The 21,276-nt window shown below is 36.1% G+C and overlaps 1 protein-coding gene across 14 annotated transcripts in view; it reads left to right on the forward strand.

The window, feature by feature from the left end:
• The window catches only part of PHF14 (PHD finger protein 14), a 203,542-nt gene that overhangs the window by 15,875 nt on the left and 166,391 nt on the right, over positions 1 to 21,276 (forward strand). For all 14 annotated transcript variants that reach the window (XR_006268455.1, XR_006268454.1, XM_043462730.1 and 11 more), the window contains exons 5-6: positions 13,492 to 13,651; positions 19,829 to 19,940. Coding sequence is in view for 12 of the 14 variants with exons in the window: in XM_043462730.1 (XP_043318665.1) it covers positions 13,492 to 13,651; positions 19,829 to 19,940 (272 nt within the window). In the remaining 2 variants the exon portion in view is untranslated. The remainder of the gene's footprint in view (positions 1 to 13,491; positions 13,652 to 19,828; positions 19,941 to 21,276) is intronic.

Here is a 21,276-nt window from a genome sequence, read left to right on the forward strand (position 1 = left end):
TGAAATTTAGGTATAGGAAAAAATCTGGTATGTTCGTTCAGTAGAGTGCATTCTTGAAAAAGGTACAGTTGAGTCTAGTGGTATATAGTTTCTTCTTTCATAGTTATAATTTTTAAGTTGAAAGGGGAATTTGTAGAGATCATCTTTTAGAATCTGAAATAGGAGCCATTGTAGTACATTGAAAGTATTTTTCCTGATTATGAATTTTGAACCTTTTTAATATAATTTTTGTTGTATTTTATTTAAAATGTTTTATTTTGACATAATTTCTGACTTGTGAATTTCTGTATGCTCTTCACTAAGATTTGCCAGATGGTGATGTTTAAATATATATGTTTTATCTTCTGTTATATAAAAAATTTTCCCTCACCTCTCTGAGAGTAAACTGTAGACAAAATGTTCAGCTCTACCTCTAGTGCCTTTTTGTGTATTTCTTAAGAACAAAGATCAAGGACATTCATTCTCTTACAAAGTCACATAATTATCAAAGTCAGGAAATCACCATTGGTAGAACACTGTTATCTAGTCTATGACTGTATTCACATTTTGCCAATCATCCTCATGATGTTGATTCTAGCAAAAGAAAATCCAGGATTATAAACTGGATTCAGTTGTCATATCTATTTAGTTTCCTTTAATTTAGAACATATTTTGAGTCTTTGTGTTTCATTCTATTGACATTTTTGAAGAATACAGGCCGGTTCTTTTATAGGATGTCCTCAATATTGTGATTTTCTTATGTTTTCTCCTGATTAGGTTCAGGTGCTAACCTGATGCTTTTGGCAGAAGTGCCTCAGAAGTTATCTTGTGCTTCCAATGTATTAGGAAGCATGTAATGTTTATTTGTTCAGTTACTGATGATGTTATTTTGATCACTTGGTTGAGAGGGTGTCTTCTAGGTTTCTCTGTAGTAAAGTTATTTTTTTTCCGCTGTCAGTTAATTTTTTCTTATCAGAGTCATGACTACTCCAAAACAGTGTTTCTATGGCCTTGACCTTACCTGCCTTTCTGGTATTGCCACCTCCTCCCAAATAGTTTTGGGTGTCTGGTGGACTTGTGAGACCTGTGGGACTTGGACTTCTTTAACCTGTCCTCTTGCCTTCATATGAAGCTCCTCACCCTTGCTGCTAAGACTCACTGTGGGAATGTCTCCTGTTGCTGTTATTTATTCTTTTTTTTTTTTCAGTAGTGTTTGTTAAGAACCTTCCGAGTGCTAGGCATTCTGTAGGTTTCAGGCATGTAAAATAAACAGAATATAGACAGTGCTGACTTCATGGAGCTTAATGTATAGTAAGAGACAGAAATGAAAATATAATACAGTAATATATATCAGGTGGTGGTCTGGACTGTGGGGAAAAATAAAACAGGAAATGGAATATTAGGAATGCTATGAATGGGGGTTGTTGTGTGGGCAGGTGGAATTTTCTATTTATAAAAGCTTATAAGGAAAATCCTCTCTGATAAGGTGATCTCTGAGCAGTGACCTGAAGCATGTGAGTAAGCAAGCCATGTGAATACCTGGGGAAAGAGCACTCAGAGTGAGGGAGTAGTGAGTGTAAAGATGTTGCAGTAGGAACGTGTCTGGAGTGTTTGTGTGATGACGGAGGTTAGTGTGGCTGGAACTGAGGGCGTGAGCTGCTTAGTGGGGGAGGCAGAGATGGGGGCAAACCAGTTGGGGCCTTGTAGGTCATAGATCTCAGGTTATACTGAGATGGATATGGGAAGACCTAGGTGAACTTCAAGCGGAGGATCAGTATGATATGATTTATGTTTTGGAAGAATCACTGCTGGGTTGAGAGCAGACTGAAGGGTGTCTAAAGTGGGATTCAGGGAGACCATTTTGGAGACCATAGCAATGATCCAAGAGAGGAATAGGTTTACAGGTAGATAGTAAAAGTTTGGTTTTAAACTTTTAGAGTTGAGGTAAGATACAGGGGCTGGTGAGGTAAATTTGGGACTGATCAGCCTGTGGATATTATTTAAAACTGTGAGCCCGAATGTGCTTTCTAGGGAATAGTATGGTGCTTTGAGCACTTCAAGAGGAGTTGAGGCGCACAGGGCCAGTGAGATGGGAGAAGAGCCTTGAGTAGTGACCTGGAGTAATGGGAAGTTTTCAAAATAGATTGGGACTGTCAAATACTGGTTTTAGAGTAAGATGAAACCTGTCTTATGGGAAATGACCCTGATGCATGGTAAACTCCAAGTCATTACCAGGCAAGTCATCCCAAAGTTTATGGGAAACAAGGCTTACTGACAAAATGCTTATATCACATGGTTTATTAAATAAATGTAAAATACATAGAAGCAAGGGGGAAAATATGGGTTTAGTTAACGTGGTATGTACTGTCAATTCTGCTACATTGTTCACACAGGACCAACCTTAGTCAAATGTAGGAGCGGACATTCCAAGAATATTAATACTGGGAGCCATCTTAGGGGCTGCCTGCCACAGATGCAGAGATGCTAGTGTGTGGATGGAAGGGACCAGTGGAAAGGGAAAGTTAGCAATTGATGATGTCAGGAAAGAAAGGGGAACAGTTGCTGGAGCAAGTCCTGTGAGTACAAGGCTAGAAAGGATAGGATCCAACACAAGGGAAGAGATTTAATAGATAAAAGTTGGCATAGTAACTGGAGGGAAAAGAGAATATATGGATACAGAGGTAGGTAGGATGTTGGATGTAGTGGTTAGAACGTGTGAAATTGAATGCTTATTTTTTCAGTGAAACAGGAAGCAGCCATTAGCAGAGTGTAGAGGTGGGGAGATGTTGGAGATTTGAGGAGTAAGAGGTTGGTATAAAATAGTTCTTTGGGGGAATAAGTGGATTAGGGAAATACATACGTAATATTGTGTGTGTGTACACATACATATATATGTATATTCACCCATGTTATATGTTGTGTGTGTATAATATATGTGTGTATATACTACCAGACAGCAATAAGGGATTACTTGAGCTTAGTGGTAATGATTATAACCTTAGACCAGGCAACATGGTTGTGTGTATGAGTTCCTGGAGGAGCTGCAGAATAGGTGAACACCAAAAGGAGCGCTGGGCTGCCACTGTTTGTTGTGCTGGTCGCCGCGGATGGTCACAGATGTGTTACCACGGCCTGCGCTCATGGCTGTCAGCGCCAGTGTGAGATGCAGGCATGACTAGCACTGTTGGTCTTACTGACTATTGATCATGCTGAGGGTACTGCCTCTGCTTCATAGGCCATGGTTTTGACCATGATATTTATGGCTAGCACAATGGTTTTAAGAAATTAAATTGATTGTTAACATTTAAAAACGGAAGATTTTATTTTACATATTTTGGAATTTGAACTTCTCTTGAAGTTCTGACAGCAGTTGGTTTTCACTTTTATGGTAACAGTCTCCTGGAGTTGAATAGGGCTGATGAAGCCTTTAATCTTCAGTTTACCACTCTTCTATCAAATCCCTTACTCATGTTTGCTAGTTGCCTGGCCCTTAGAGATGTTTGAGTGTATTTGAGGGTGATGCCTTTTGCTGCTGGTAGTCTGCTATAGCCTTGTGGTCTCAATGTCCCGCAGCTATGGTAGTAAAGCAACTCTTTTGCTATAGCTGCTTACTTTTGGACTCAAGTCTGCATCTCCTGGGGACTACCACCTTGTACAAATCACAATGAACTCTCCCTTCTGACCTTTTACTTATTTATTGAAGTATAGTTGCTTTATAATATTATTAATTTCAGATGTAAAAAATATTGATTCAGTATTTTTATAAACTATAATCCATTTAAAGTTATTACAAAATAGTGGCTATATTTAGTGGCTGTACTGTACAGTGAATCCTTGTTACTTATTTATTTTATGTATTGTAGCTTGTATGTCTTATTCCCCTGCTTATCTGGCCCCTCCCACTTTTCCTCTCCCTGCTGGTAACCATGAGTTTGTTCTCTGTATATTGAGTGTATTTCTGTTTTGCTATATACATTTGTTTATTTTTTTCAGATTTCACATATAAGTGATAATATAGAGTGTTTGTCTTTTTCCATATGACTTATTCCCATACACTTAGTACTCTCTAGGTCCATCCACATTGTTGCAAATAGCAGAATTTCATTCTTTTAAATGGCTGAGTAATATTCTGTTGTGTATACCAGATCTATATCAGTTCATCTGTTGATGTACTTTTAGGTTGCTTCCATATCTTGGCTATTGTAAATAATGCTGCTATGAACATTGGGGTGCATGTATCTTTTCTAATTTGTTTTTGTTTTCTTTGGATGTATCCCAGTGGTGGAATTGCTGGACCATATGGGTAGTTTATTTTCAGTTTTTTGAGGAACATCCATACTGTCTTCTATAGTGGCTGGCCGTGCCAATTTACCATGCCACCAACAGTGTACAAGGATTCCCTTTTCTCCACATACTCACCAACATTTTTATTCCTTTTTAACTTTTAATTCTGTATTCCTCTAAAACAAGGTCAGCAGCCTGTCAGAAGTAAAGTTTTAGTCCTTTACTTATTTATCTGAATAGGAGCTTTTATGGCTAGTTAATTATTTTAGTTTTTAAGGTCTTTCTCACTGTACACTTGAACTATTGCTGCATCTAAAGTAAATAAGGTTTAAAGTTAAATGAAAATGTCACTTTTACCCATTTCAGTAGTTTTTTAAAAAAATTGTGCTACTCAAAAAGTGTGGTCCACAGATTACAGTATTAACTGGTAGCATCCGTATCACCTGGACACTTGTTAGAAAAGCATAATCACAGGCCAAGTCCCTAACCTTCTAAATCAGAATCTGTATTATGGCGGATCCCAGGGTGTTTCATGTGAACATTAAGTCATTAGTTCCATTGATAATATGAAGGAGTGGCTCGATAAGGCTTACCAGGGTACCTACACTTTATTATTTTTGGTTACATTGGTTACATTTAACACCAGCTTATTCAGAAGGATAGAGGAGGGAAAACACAGCTTGCCAATAAAAGCAGCCTCATGCTTTTCTCATTTGAGTCTTTGTAGTCGTCCCTAAAGCAAACAGCTCACATAGTGAGAGGTAACATCTCATGTGCTTACACATACAGAAACATATTTTTCAAAAAGATTGATGGTCAATAATATGCAAACTCCTCTTGTACCCTCTATACCTCTGTTATCACAGTGGTCCTGTCCTCCGCTCTCCACTCCTCCTACCATCCAGGATACATTCATGTACCATGCACTGCGTTTTCTGTCCTGTCAGTCTCTTAATCTAAAACAAGTTTCTGTCTTTTTGTATCATTTATGTTGACGTGTTGAAGGATCAAAGCATTTTTAAAATGTTGTGTAGAGTATCCCTTAATCTGGATTTGTTTTATTGTTTCCTTTGGATTAGATTCAGTTTAAACTTTTTTTTTTGGTATGAGTGCTGTGATGATGTTTCACATCCAGAGCATTTAATGCCAATTTATTGCATTGTTGGTGATGTGTTAAGGTAGTGTCATCCAAGCCTCTCCATTTTAAAGCTATACTTTTCTCTTTATAATTAATGAATACCTATAGGGTAATGACCTTGAGGCTTTATAATATCCTATTGCCTAACAGCCTTCTGGAGAAGGCAGTGGCAACATACTCTGGTTCTCTTGCCTGGAGAATCCCAGGGACGGCGGAGCCTGGTGGGCTGCCGTCTATGGGGTCGCACAGAGCCGGACACGACTGAAGCGACTTAGCAGCAGCAGCCTTATACTTAGTGGTTGTAGCATCATTGACAGAGCCAGGTATTATGCATGTGGCTGCAGAATGGGGGTTTTCTATCATTCTCTCTACATTTATTAGGCAACTTTTGTTTTGTAAAGAGCTTCTCCCCTTTTATCCTTTTTCAGTATTACTGTGGTCTCATTATCATCTCTAACCTGTTTACTCTGATACTTAAATTGTCCAAATTTTACCAGTGAGAGCCCCTTCTGTCAGGTTCTTAATGTACACACAAGTGTGCAACACGCGTTTGCATGTTTGCACAGTCCCCACCTTGCAATAAATAAATAGATAAATTCCATGAGATTCCCATCCCATGACTTACTTTATTTTACTCATTTCTTAATCTTGAGATTCTTTTCATATGAGTTACGTATGGGATATGTTACTACTTTTTTATTAATGGGATATATTAATAGCTATAGAATGGATCAACCATAATGTCTTTACTTTTTTTTTGTTTCTAGTTTTCCACTGACATTTAGTGCTAACAAATATATGTCATATATATTCATGTCATAATTTGTACAGGATAGATTTCTAGAATGAATCAAAATATAAGTACATTTAAACTTTTTAACAAACTTTGCCAAATTGCCCTTCAAAAAGACTGTATTTGTATTCTTCCAACAGTGTACTAACTACTTGATCACTCTGCAACACTGCATATTGGTAAATTTTAAAAAATCTTTGGGAGACTATCTCTTAATTAAAATATGTGTTCCCCTTATTAGTATTGAAGTTTGGTAGTAATATATGTGGCCAGTTTTTTTTCTTTTTTCCTGTTGCTTGCTGTACACTTCTCATGTCACTTCTTTATTTATTTTTTAAAAAGAGGCATTTTATTTTTATTTTTGGCTGTGCTGGGTCTTCACTGGTGTGTGCAGGTTCTTCTCTGTGGTGAGTGGGGCTACGCTCTAGTTGCAGGGTGCGAGCTTCTCCTTGCTGTGTCATCTCTTACCGCAGAGCGCAGGGTCTAGGGTGCCGGAGCTTCAGCAGTCGTGGTGCCTGGGCTCAGCTGCCCCAGAGCACATGGGATCGTCCCTGACCAGGGACTGAACCCCGTATCCCTTGCATTGGCAGGTGAACTCTCAATCACTGGACCCCCAGGGAAGCCCTCTTTGTCATTTCTTAACCTGTCCTTTTTCTTACTGACTTACTGGAATTTTCTTTTTTATTCGTATTAATCCTTTGTCTGTTATATGTGTTAAAAATAGTTTGTATCCCTGCAAATACTTTTTCCACCTTGTTCTATACCTTTTACCTTTGTGGTATTTTTCACTGTTTAGAATGTTCATTTTTTTTATACAGTCACATATGTAGATCTTTCTTCACTACTTATAAAGTTCCAAAATGAATTTTTATCTAAAGCTAATGAATCCAGAAGAAGGGAAATTTTCTAAGGCATGATAGGAAGCTAGTCTTGCTAGGTTTTGTGTTTTGGGTTTTGGTTTTTAATCAGGTGCCTAAGTGACAGACTTCCATATTGTAAATTAACCAGGCCACTTTTCCTTAAATATTTTCATGGTTAAATATGAACTTCTTAAATGTTTTATTTTATAAAAAGCTAATTGTCCGTTATAATGTATTGGGTAAGTGGGTAAGTGAAAGTTGCTATCATGTCCTACTCTTTGAGACCCCATGGACTATACAGTCCACGGAATTCTCCGGGCCAGAATACTAGAGTGGGTAGCCTTTCCCTTCTGCCAGGGGATCTTCCCAACCCAGAGATTGAACCCAGGTCTCCCGCTTTGCAGGTGGATTCTTTACCAGCTGAACCACAAATGAATAGTAAATAAAATGAGGGAAGTATAGAACAGAGAGAAGATAAAACATTTCTAACAGTCCTAATATCCAGACAACCATAGTTAGTGCTTTGATGTATTTCCTTTATCTTTTTCCTAAAAAGAAATGCTTAAGTGATTATAGTTTAGAGAGATTTTTAAGTTGAGATTTTGCTAAAAGATAGTTTTCCAAATGTGCTTTTCAAATGTATAACTGTCTAATTCTTTTCAGAGTATTTATCTAAATGTAGATAAATCTCTTTTCTTTTGAGGTTGCAACTTGCCACTTAGTATAAACACCTTTGTGACAAGATCTTGTAACTGACTTGTAATAGTAGGGTACCCCTGACTGTGATGTCAGTTATCCTGATATATTGATTGCACTGTGTCTGAAGAAAAATGTCACCTGCATGTCATTGTACATGACAGAGCATTGGGTAGTATACTTGCCAACAATGTTTTAAATAAGGTCTCTAAGAGATCTTCCCCCCCCCCCCATTTTATTTATTTTCCAGTCTGCTATTAGCCTAGCCCTAGACTATTTTTTTTTTCTTAGCATATGAAAAAAGGTATCCTTAGCAGTGTTCACTGGGTAGCAAATGTTCGAGTAATCACCATTTGGCCTTTATGTGTCAACAGCATTTTGGCTCTTTTGTGCCTTAGGATATATTTGTGATAGGTATCATGCATATTATAAGTTCTTTTCTCATCAGCAGCAATATTACTCAACTTATTTAAAAACTTTTAGTAGGTTTTATAATCAGAGTTCTAGTGATAGGATGTTAAGTACTGAAAAGAATGTTTTAAATGGCAAATTTTGTGTTCCTGTTTTTTCTGTACTGAGAGATAGGATAAATATTAAATACTTATTGAAGGTGAGGTAACTCAGCCTCAGAGATGTGGTTGGTCAAAGTTACATAGCTAGAAAATAGAAGACTGTAGGTCTTTTTGTCCCCAGTGACAGTTGAATGGGGAAAGTGTCCTCTGTTTGGACTGTACATATTTCTTGAATAATTCAAAGCAATTATAGACACATTTTATATTATTTTTCATTAAATATGATTCACATAGGTTGTGTGTGCTACTCAGAGGTTGATAGTAATTGTTGTCGAGTCATGTCCAACTCTTTTGTGACCCCGTGGACTGTAGACCTCCAGGCTCCTCTGTGGGTTTCCCAGGCAAGAATACTGGAGTGGGTTGTTATTTCCTTCTCCAGGGATCTTCCCAACCCAGGGACTGAATGTGTGCCTTCTGCACTGGCAGGTGTATTTTTTTTTTTTAATGACTGGGCCACCAGGGAAGCCTTGATCATAATTTCAAGACATAAAACATTTCTAACAGTCCTAATATCCAGACAACCATAGTTAGTGCTTTGATGTATTTCCTTTATATTTTTCCTTTAAAAAAAAAAGCTTAAGTAATTATAATTTAGAGAGATTTTTTAAGTTGAGATTTTGCTAAAATAATAGCAAACATGTTTTTCGTGTTTACCCATTTTAAAACATGAAAAACCTATATGAAATAGGTTTTATATATCTATAAATTTTTAATTTTCTATATTTCATTATATAAAAAAACTTTTTTCCATAATCATATTGAAGGTGTACTTTTTGTATCTTTTACTCAAAATTAGATAGGTTGAAGAGAATAAACCTCATTTTATGGTAGTTAAGTCAAGTGTTCCTTAGAAAGCATCACTGTGAGCAAAGTTAGTGGAGATGATGGAATTCCAGTTGAGCTATTTAAAATCCTGAAAGATGATGCTGTGAAAGTGCTGCACTCAATATGCCAGCAAATTTGGAAAACTCAGCAGTGGCCACAGGACTGGAAAAGGTCAGTTTTCACTCCAATCCCAAAGAAAGACAATACCAAAGAATGACAATTCCAAAGAATGCTCAAACTACCACACAATTGCACTCATCTCACATGCTAGTAAAGTAATGCTCAAAATTCTCCACGCCAGGCTTCAGCAATACGTGAACTATGAACTCCCAGATGTTCAAGCTGGTTTTAGAAAAGGCAGATGATCCAGAAATCAAATTGCCAACATCTGCTGGATCATTGAAAAAGTGAGAGAGTTCCAGAAAAACATCTATTTCTGTTTTATTGACTATGCCAAAGCCTTTGACTGTGTATATCACAATAAACTGTGGAAAATTCTGAAAGAGATGGGAATGCCAGACCACCTGACCTGCCTATTGAGAAACCTGTATGCAGGCCAGGAAGCAACAGTTAGAACTGGACATGGACCAACAGACTGGGTTCAAATAGGAAAATGAGTACGTCAAGGCTGTATATTGTCACCCTGCTTATTTAACTTATATGCAGAGTACATCATGAGATGTATGAAAGGTTTTGTATGAAAGAAAGAAAAAGATGTTAAAATGTATTTAGTCATTAATTTAAATGGATTAATGTGGATGTAAATGTTAGAATTTCAGTCTAGAGCCCAGTAGACACAGCAGATATGGCAGAGAAATGTGGAAAAGTGGCAAGTTGAAGACTCTGTAAAGGTAATAACACGGTGTGGATCATTTTTCAGGGGCAGTGAAGCTGAAGAAGAAATACTTATCCATTTGCTCATTGTTCTGTAAGTTTAAGTGATACCAATGTTTTAGGTTGCAAACTAGGAATTTCCTAAAAGAGACCCTTAGAAATCACTTCTGAAGTTTTTGTAGGTGATTTAATCATTGTACAGATGTTTGTCAAGTGTGTGGTATATTCTTTAAAAATTAGAATTGAAATTTTGCTTTATTCTAAAAGAGTGAGTTGCTGTTATTTACCTTGATATAGGTGAATGAGGTGCGTAAAATGGATAGTCATTTGGAGGGTTTATTATCTTGGGACTTCATGTGAATACTAATGAAAAAATTTGCATGAAAAATATTATTTTGTAAAGAAAATAGTTTTTTCCTTGTGGTATTACATAATGGTTTGAGAAATCAAATTCACTATTTTTTTATTGTTTTGTGATTTTCTTCAAATAAACTGTTTGCTTACTGTTATTTTTACTGAAAAATGTTATCTTGCTGACAATCAATAATAACTACTCCCAAGAGGGAAATTTTATTTCTTTTTCATTTTATGGTTTATCATTTTAAAAATGTATATACAAACAGAAGTGATGAAGGTGATAGTTATTACCAACCACAATTAGATGATTTAAAGAAATTAATATTTTGAATCTTTTTCTTGTGCATGATAGTCTAGCTCCTTTAAAATTTTTAGCATTCTTCCATATGACCTTTGGATTATGTTGAGGTTCACTACTGTAAAACCTTTGAATAACATTTGTTGTTTAGTCGCTCATTCATGTCCGACTCTCTGTGACCCCATGGGATGCAGCATGCCAGGCTTGCCCTGTTCTTCACCAACTCCTGTAGCTTGCTTAAACTCATGTCCATTGAGTCGGTGGTGTCATCCAACCATCTCATCCTCTGTTGTCCTCTTCTCTTTCTGCCTTCAATCTTTCCCAGCAATCAGGGTCTTTTCAAATGAGTCAGCTCTTTGCATCAGGTGGCCAAAGTATTGGAGTTTCAGCTTCAGCATCAGTCCTTCCAATGAATATTCAGGACTGATTTCCTTTTAGGATTGACTGGTTTGATCTCTTTGCTGTCCAAGAGACTCTCAAGAATCTTCTCCAACACCACAGTTCAAAAACATCAGTTCTTCAGCACTCAGCCTTTTTTATAGTCCAACTCTCACAGCCATACACGACTACTGGAAAAACCATAGCTTTGACAATCGGACCTTTGTTGGCAAAGTAAGGTCTCTGCTTTTTAATATGCTGTCTAGGTTGGTCATAACTTTTCTCCCAAGGAGTAAATGTCTTTTAGTTTCATGGCTGCAGTCACCATTGCAGTGATTTTGAAGCCCAAGAAAATAAAGGCTCTCACTGTTTCCATTATTTCTCCATCTATCTGCCATGAAGTGATGGGACCAGATGCCATGATCTTAGTTTTTCAAATGTTTTCTTTTAAGCCAGCTTTTTCACTCTACCCTTTCACTGTCATTCAAGAGACTTTTTAGTTCCTCTTTGCTTTCTGCCGTAAGGGTGGTGTCATCTGCATATCTGAGGTTATTGATATTTCTCCCAGCAATCTTGATTCCAGCTTGTGCTTCATCTAGCCCGGCATTTCTCATGATGTACTCTGAATATAAGTTAAATAGGCAGGGTGACACTATACAGCCTTGATGTACTCCTTACTCAATTTAGAACCAGTCTGTTGTTCCATGTCCGATCCTAACTGTTGTTTCTTGACCTGCATACAAGTTTCTCAGGAGGCAGGTAAGGTGGTCTGGCATTCCCATCTCTAGAAGAATTTTCCACAGTTTGTTGTGATCCTCACAGTCATAGGCTTTGGCGTAGTCAGTGAAATTAGTGAATAGCATAAGTTTGACAATAGTTAAGGGATTTGCTTGAAGCAGCTTATCCAAGTTGTAGTTGCAAGCAAGTTTTTCGTTTTCTGCCTACCAGAATAATTAATTATAATCTATATTGAGTGGTACTAGGTGGGTAAAAGGTGCAGGACTTGATTTATCAGCAACATTTAGTAAATTGTTACTTTAAAATTGTTAACCAGCCTGCATGGTTCTTTGATTTGTTTGATTCAATACCTATTTACATACTTATTTGTTTCAATTTGGGTATCTTTGGTGGTTGTGAGAAGACAGTTTTCTTCAGGCTCCTGTTGTCTGTGTAGTGTTTAATCAGTTTTAATAGTCACATGATCATATATTGGATGCATGGAAACTTATCTCTATGGGGAATCTTCTTGAGAGATAATTGTTACTTACATATGTTTCTCAGAGTGGTATTTTTAATAGCTTTAATTTATTGGAGGGTACTTTGAGTGCTCCTTAGAATTTGGTAGTAAGACCACCCTATTAGGATAAACCTGGTCAGAATTATCCTGGTATGGTTAATAGTAGGCTATTTGTAGAAGTGACCTATCTTGAGAGGTAATAAATGTGGCTTAGGAGATCAGAGAAATGCCCAAGCCTAAAGATGATGGGCATAACTGGAACTATTAATAGAATAAGGTTGTTATCTATTTAATTTTTAATGTGTATTAAATTATTTTTCTTAACTACATTATGTCATGAGAGCAGTATCTTCCTTTCTAGAAAAAGAGAGATAATATGAAGTTTGTGGTACATCCAGCACCATTTAGGTGAAAAAAACAAAACAAAACAAAACAAAACTATTTAGGAGTCATGACTATTGTAATTAACCAGAGAAGTACTGGTTATTATAAGCCACAATAAGGGTTGATGTCCTACTCTAAAATGTGAAGGATTATGCTACCCTTCTTTTCATTCATTTCAGTTCTGGATACATTTTTACAGAAAATAGAAGAATTATAAATGTTAAATAGATCAGATACCTTGTATAGGTCTAGACTGGCTCAACTGTGAATGCAACTCGCCTGTTTATCTCTAATCTAAACTATTCAGATTGCTCAGTAGCCTTAATTTATGTTGTATGTCTGTTATTTTCCTTTTACTAGCACTTACTTTGCATTTATGGTTGTTTGAATTTGTGTTTTAACCTACCACCTCCAAAATTAGATCAGAGGTTTTTGTTTGTATATTTTACATGATCATGGTCTTTTAGATATATTTAAATGCTCAGTACAAAGGTAGCTTGAAAATATTTACTAATTAATAGTTCCTAGACTCAATAGTTCTGATTTCTGTATAAGGAAAACTCATATTTTAATGTATTTTTGTAAAAAATTTTAAAGAACAGTAAAAATTTTCCCCTTCAAAATGCTTTCCGGTAGACCTAAACTTGTCTTAAAGGGTTATGTCATTGCATACACTATGGTAGGTGAAAACATATTTTTATAAAATGATTTCAGTTCTGTGTTTTGACTTTAATATCATTTTTCTAAACCATTAATTTTTCAGAATTATTCTCTACTTCCTTTCCCTTTTACTTTGTAACTTTATAAATGTGAGTTTAAAAAGTAAACTCTAATCATACATTTTTTTTTTTTTTAGGTTGTTATGGAGTTGATGGAGAGAGTGACTCGATTATGAGTTCAGCTTCTGAAAACTCCACTGAACCTTGGTTCTGTGATGCCTGTAAATGTGGTGTTTCCCCTAGCTGTGAACTGTGTCCCAATCAGGATGGAATTTTCAAGGAGACAGATGCTGGAAGGTTGATGTCATAATTCTTTTGTGTTAATATACCTGCTTTATAATGTATATGCTTCTATTTTTGTATTTATGATTTTCTGAGTTAGACATTTTCATTTGATTTTCTTCTATGTGTCTTTTTGACATAGAGTAAGTGGACAGGAGGCTACATATCAGGGCAAAGAGGAGAAAAGATCATTTATTGAGTATCTGCATTTGCCATTATAACCTATAATGCCATTTAATCTTAGGAATGACTGTATGATAAGAGATATGGTAAAGTTGCCTATTTTATATGTAGAAGCTGAGGCTCAGATCTTTACATAGTTTTGAACAAGTTCGTAGTTAAATTTGAACTCTGAATCTGTTTGACTTCAAGAGTATATTGGTAAATAGAACCTATACAATGATTATAAAAGGGGATGTTTAATTTAAAGAAGTACTAAGCTATGATAAACAGTAACCATAAAGATACAAAAGAACTCTGCAGAATAATACTATAGAGCTGAGAGAGTTTCCAGGGAATGACAGACTTGGAAGGAAGACACCTTCCCCAAGACTGTGGTTCAGGCCTTGTTAGAGAAAGCGTGGTCTGAGCCTACTGGATGGCAGAGAAGTTGGCTGGTTTGCCTGGGCCAGTACCTGGCCTGTAGTTCTTGGCAAGTGGGTAACTGGGCAGTGGTTTCACGCCAGGAGTGTGTGGTGTCTAGGTTGAGAGGGCCACAGAAAGGTGATCTTCAGGTGGGTCTGTAGGGTCACTGAGGCAGAGCACTGGGGGTGTCCTCTTCCTGTCCTGCAGAGAAGCCCCTTCCTCTGACAGTGCCTTCTGCCACGTGACTGAGACAGAGCCGAGGATCGTGCTGGGAAGTGCTGATGGGATTCTGTTCATTACTTCAAAGCAGATATTGAAGAGTGGATTTGAGCTGAGAGGCACTAAAATGATAACTGGCCCAGAGAGCTATCTTTGCACTATATTTACACTCATTTTTAGTATCAAATTTGAACAATTGTCATTGTTACAGTGTTGGCATCTTTCTTGTTTTTCCCCAGGAGACTACCAATTGGGATGGGTGACTAATATAAGATTAGTTTCTAACCTTTTATATATTATGAATCACTACTTACCCTCTTCCCCCGTGTAAGAGGGGGTACTCAGTTTTTTATTTTACCACATATAGATATTTCAGTATTTTATTAAATGTTTAATATTTTAATAAGAATGGTGAAATAACCTAGACAAATTATCATGATCATTTTTCATATTTAACATTTTGAAAAGATAGGATGCATTATATGCCAAAGAAAAGTTCTTTTTTAAACTTAATAAAGTTTATTTTAGTAAAATAAAAGCTATTTTTCTCATTTTTACCTCAATTGGTGGATAGGCCCTTGAGAAGTATTGCCATACAGTTGGGATAGCACAGAGTCTATCATGGAATCTTGGAGACTGTATATTGAAGGTATCTAGGAAAAATGACTACCCTGTATATTGATGCCTAGGAAAATGACCAAAAATTTTACTTTTTGTTGCTCATTGCTTATCCTCAAAATAAACATGTAGCACATTATTTGATGTATTGAATTGAGTCTGTGGTTTGTGTCATAGACAATGGCATTATTTTATGCCTGGACTCACTTTGACCTAGAATTAGGAAATTTACTACAGCATTAAAGTGTGTGCTTTCAAGTTAGACTGCCTATATTGGTATTCTGGTTTTTTCTTACTAACTGTGATTTTAGGCAAGTGATTTAACCATTTTATGCCTCAGTTTCCTAGCATTTTTGAGAGGATTAGATGAGATGATGAAAGTGCTGCACTCAATATGCCAGCAAATTTGGAAAACTCAGCAGTGGCCATAGTACTGAAAAGGTCAGTTTTCATTCCAGCGCCAAGGAATGCTCAAACTACAGCACAATTTCACTCATCTCACATGCTAGTAAAGTAATGCTCAAAATTCTCCAAGCCAGGCTTCAACAGTACATAAACTGTGAACTTCTAGATGTTCAAGCTGGTTTTAGAAAATGCAGAGGAACCAGAGATCAAATTGCCAACACCCACTGGATTATCGAAAAAGCAAGAGAGTTCCAGAAAAATATGTATTTCTGCTTTACTGACTATATCAAAGCCTTTGACTGTGTGGATCACAACAAACTGTAGAAAATTCTTCAAGAGATGGGAATACCAAACCACCTGACTTGTCTCTTGAGAAACCTGTATGTAGGTCAGAAAGCAACAGTTAGAACTGGACATGGAACAACAGACTAGTTCCAAATGGGGAAAGGAGTATGTCAAGGCCGTATATTTGTCACCCTGCTTATTTAACTTATATGCAGAATACATCATGAGAAACACTGGGCTTGATGAAGCACAAGCTGGAATCAAGATTGCCAGGAGAAATAGCAATTAGCTCAGATATGCAGATGACACCACCCTTATGGCAGAAAGTGAAGAACTAAAGAGTCTCTTGATGAAAGTGAAAGAGAAGAGTGAAAAAGCTGGCTTAAAACTCAGCATTCAGGAAACTAAGATCATGGCATCTGGTCCCATCACTTCATGGCAGATAGATGGGGAAACAGTGACAGACTTTAGTTTTGGGGGCTCCAAAAATCACTGCAGATGGTGACTGCAGCTATGAAATTAAAAGATACTTGCTTCTTGGAAGAAAAGCTCTGACCAACCTAGACAGCATATTAAAAAGCAGAGACGTTACTTTGCCAACAAAGGTCCATCTAGTCAAGGCTGTGGTTTTTTCAGTAGTCATGTATGATTGTGAGAGTTGGACTATAAAGAAAGCTGAGTGCCGAAGAATTGATGCTTTTGAACTGTGGTGTTGGAGAAGACTCTTAAGAGTTCTTGGACTGCAAGGAGATCTAACTAGTCCATCCTAAAGGAAATCAGTCCTGAATACTCATTGGGAGGACTGATGCTGAAGCTGAAACTCCAATACTTTGGCCACCTGATGCAAAAAACTAACTCATGTGGAAAGACCCTGTAGCTGGAAAGATAGAAGGTGGGAAGCGAAGGGGGTGACAGAGGATGAGATGGTCAGATGGCATCACTGACTGAATAGACATGAGTCTGAGTAAGCTCCAGGAGTTGGTGATGGATAGGGAAGCCTGACGTGCTGCAGTCCATAGGGTCGCAAAGAGTCGGACATGACTGAGCGACTGAACTGAACTGCAATGAGACAATTTCTGTAAACAGTGCAGTTTCTGAAACTTAAGTGTGTAATAAATATCGCCTTAGTTCCTCTGCTGCTGCTACTTCTAGTGCTAGTGCTTTTTTTTAAATTACTGATATCATTCCATTTATTTAAGGTAATCTTAGAAAAGTAACTGCATAAATCCTTTCTTAATAACTTTTCTGTCCTACAAGTTGAAATTTATGGTAATAAATGGTTGTGAATCAAGTATGGCAGCTTTGGGAAACACAGTTTCCTTTTAGGGAAGAGCATTTATTTTACTTTTCTCTTGTCAATAATTTGAAATTTCTATTGAGAAACTATAAAGTAGCTCTCTTACCACACTAATATGTAATATATACTAATACCCAGTCCACAAACTAACTTGTAAAATTGGCTCTGAATGAAGAAAAGGGAGACTTCTTTAACCATTCAGTTTTACTGAGATATATTTATATTGACTTCTGTGGATCTTTCATGTATGTAGACACCTCCCTTGTTGGTGCAGCCTGGAAAATTTTTTTATGCTCTTTGAACATTTTGTTTATGTTGATGCCCACACTTACCTGTAGAGTACAGTCGGAATTATAGGTCTTGATACAGTTTGAAGGATGTAATACTAGCTTGAATCAAGAGCAAAAAAGTCACGAAGATTTGACAAGGTATTTAGTACTCTAGCTTCAAATGGAAAACAGATGAAAAGAAAGAACTACGTATGGAAAGAATGAAAAAAGTTTTTGAAATTTTCTTCTATTACATAGGCCATTTAGACTGTTTTTCCTTCTGTGTCTAATGGGAGCTACATATACTACAATAGAAAAGAATACAATTTAATGTGAAAAGACCATCAATACATTCTTATCATTAAATTTTTTATTTTTTTTTCTTAAAGAGAGTATTTTATCCTGCCTTAGTGGTATTATAAACCTGAATATAGAAAATATTACACATACTTTAATATAATAACATATCACTCCTTATGCTGCAAACATTTCACATACTTCTTTGTCACTTCCCCACTGTCTGCCTGGTGCTCTGCTCTTCAGTTCAGAATAAATGAATAAATGCAGGAATGAAAATAACTCCTGAAGTGAGTTTTATTAATGTGTTATAAGGACACCACAAGTATAAAGCCCTTCAAAATCAAGTTTGATCACTGAATATAGTTCTTATTTAAAATGAGTTTTTGAGAAGTATTTTTCTACTTAGTTTGCTTTATTAAAATATGTAAATTTAAAATAATCTATTAATAGCTTCTATGCTAGAATGACAATTCTGACTCTGTTTTTTGGTGGTCTTATGGGATGCTTGTTTTCTGTTCCCTTTCCTAATCAACATCTGCCTTCATAGCTCCAAGCAAAATGAATGATAAAGTAACAAGGAAGTTTATTCCTTTTTGATTTCTCAAATTGTCTTAATTACAAGGTTCTAAAGTACATGCAGTTAAACAAATGAACAAAAATCTATATACAACAGATACTAAAAAGGACCAAAATTATCTCAGTTGTTTGGTATGTATTTTAATAAAGACTCAAGTTGGCATCCTCACAAGTATGGTTGGGGAAAATGATACACTTTTGTGCCAGTCACACTGAAATGGCAGTTTCAATCTGTAGTACTTGTGTGACTAGTTCTAAAAGATTTTAAGAAGGCCAATATGAAGCAAGCAGCCAGCTGTTGGGTTTATCAAAGATAAACTCCTACAGAGTACAGCGGCATTTAATACATCAGTGGAGCATGAAAAAACTGCACAAATTAAATTGAGAAAGCAGCTGCTCGTTGAAGATGTGTATCTTTATATTGAACTCCACAGGATGCATTTGGGAAGTTGGATTAAAACATTTTATCAAGAAAATCTCAAAACTTTGAATTTTCTTCCCAATAAAAAAGGATAGATTTTAAAGTTTTGTAACTATTTTCCCCAGTACCTCTATAAAATGATTCTCAGTCTTATTTCTTTAAGACTCATAGTGCATCACAAAACAGAACCATGTAGCAATCGTAGCCTCTTAAGTTATGATAAAGCAAAATTTGTTATTAATATTTTCACAAGGTTAAGAGATATTTGCTATCTCAATTTTACCCTCTTTCCTGCAGAGATGAGGGAGATCTGTTTACATTTCAAAATCTAGTGGTCCTGCATTTTGTATGGCTATAAGCAAACAGAAAGTGTTCCTAATATATTTTATAGAGGTTCAGAACAGTTTTTTAAAAATGTAATTAGAAAAAAAAATAAATAAAAATGTAATTAGAATCAACTCCTCGTTTTTTTTTTTTTAGTACACTGAAACCCTGAACATTTTGTTGTTGTTGTTGTTGTTTAGTGTTGTAACATCATCCAGACTTTAAAAATTATTTATTTTGGGGGCACATACATAATACATAGGTTGTATGGTGAACAGATGAGCTGAATGAACTGTGACTTCCTTATATTATCACAACTGTTCTATCCAGTCTCCTATCAGTCAGTTTCAGCCTAGGAAGAAAGAAAGTTAAGATGCACACCAAGAATTTTTTTTTTTAATATCTCCTTAAGGATTATCCAATAGCTTTTAGAAAAAAGTAGCAGGAAAGATCAATGTTATATAATTTATGCAAAGTAACTTGACAGTTCTTAAATTAGGATCTTTAATTCTCAGAGTGCTTAAAATAATGTGAATACCTTTCCATGCATATGAAAATGTTTTGTTTCATTTGAATAGTGGTTTTGTGCAAATATTTAAGAATAACAGATAAGTGCAAAGTGTGGTGAATTTTAAGTGAAAGGCAGTTATAATTGTTAACTCTCAGCTTTGGCTAAGCTGCTGGAAAAGTAGTGCTTATTGCAGTCCCCTTTTCTGTAACGAAATGATATATAAGTGTTTAATATTCTCTAGTTGTATGTCCGAGTTTTTGAGACCTGGCCATAAAATTTTTGCAGTAGTTATTTGATATGGCACATATATTTTATGTTTATTTTCCATGTGAGCATTTTATCAGAAGGTTTGATAACAAAATCATATCTTTTCTCCTTGTAGATGGGTTCACATCGTTTGTGCCCTGTACGTTCCTGGTGTAGCCTTTGGAGATATTGACAAATTACGACCAGTAACACTAACAGAAATGAACTATTCCAAATATGGTGCCAAGGTGAGACAAACTGTTTTTGGTTGTCTAATAGAAAGTTTTACTTGTTAGTTTATATGGCTTTTTGCTAATATCATTATTAGCTACAGAAATGCTTATTACTAATTATGCTATTGCTTGCCTGCGTGCTTAGTCGCTCTGTTGTGTCTGACTCTGTAATCTGTTTGGGCTGTAGCTTATCAAGTTTCTCTGTGGCATTTTCCGGGAAAGAATACTGGGATGAGTTGCCATTTCCTTCTCCATGGGATCTTCCCGACCCAGTGATTGAACCCAGGATCTCCTGAGTTGCAGGCGGATTCTTACTGTCTGTGCCACCAGGGAAGCCCAGTTATGCTGTTGGAGAGACTAAATCGTTAATAATTGACAGTAATTTTCCCAGAAAGCCAGTAATATGTAAATTCTTCCATGTGTTTGTAATTTAGTTTAACCTATGGGGAAAATTGATAGTTGATATCACTGTTGTTTCCTTGGCATTTGGCATACTGCTTAGTGTATAGTGACTTCTCAGATTAAATCCTTATTTTTAACCAGTTGGACCAAATATGAGCTTAATTTCTAACTTTACTTTTGAAGTGAAGTTTATGAAACTATGAAAAGAGTTCAAGAAAAACCCATTATTTTACTCAGATTTCAAGGACTGATTTTATGACTACATAACCTGCCTTAGCAAATGAATCTCTATAGATTATAAATTGGTTTTTCACTATGACTTGAGTTTTAGGTTATGAATGATAAGATCACACACTTATTAATTTAAACAAGTATATAATTACTGCACACGTCTTTAGAATGCTAGAACTAATGAGGCACTGATATATATTCTCTTTCCATTACTGTCTGTTGAGCATTTGGGAAGGGAGTCTCTTGAAGAGCATTAGTAACATATTAAAGGTAAGGTGAAAAACTTATATATTGTTGGAAAATTCTGATTTTAAACTTTGATAGTTTCTGCTGTTATATCCAGAATATCCTCCTTGGACTCTAACAGTCACTCCAGTAATCTTTTGCTTTGGTTTGGGTAATTGCAGCTTCCCTCTCCAGAATTAGCTAAAACTTCTAAGCTCTAGTATTGAATTTACTTTCCTTGGGTAACTGTACACTGTCTTGTTGCTTCTCTAATGCCTTTAAACCGTAGTAAATAAATACTAATTTGTCTACATTTTCTAGTTGAATAGAAGCAATACAGATTACCTAGTCCACCACTTTTGGAAATGGAAGTTCCTACTTTTTGATAGCAGCTTCCATCAAGCCTAAAAGGGACTAACTTCCATCATTTTCAATAGGCATATGTTGTTACCATAAATATAAATCTCAAAGCAATTAAAACAAAACAGTAAGC

The sequence above is a fragment of the Cervus canadensis genome, chromosome 3 (genome assembly GCF_019320065.1).
Source record: "Cervus canadensis isolate Bull #8, Minnesota chromosome 3, ASM1932006v1, whole genome shotgun sequence".
NCBI lineage: Eukaryota > Metazoa > Chordata > Mammalia > Artiodactyla > Cervidae > Cervus > Cervus canadensis.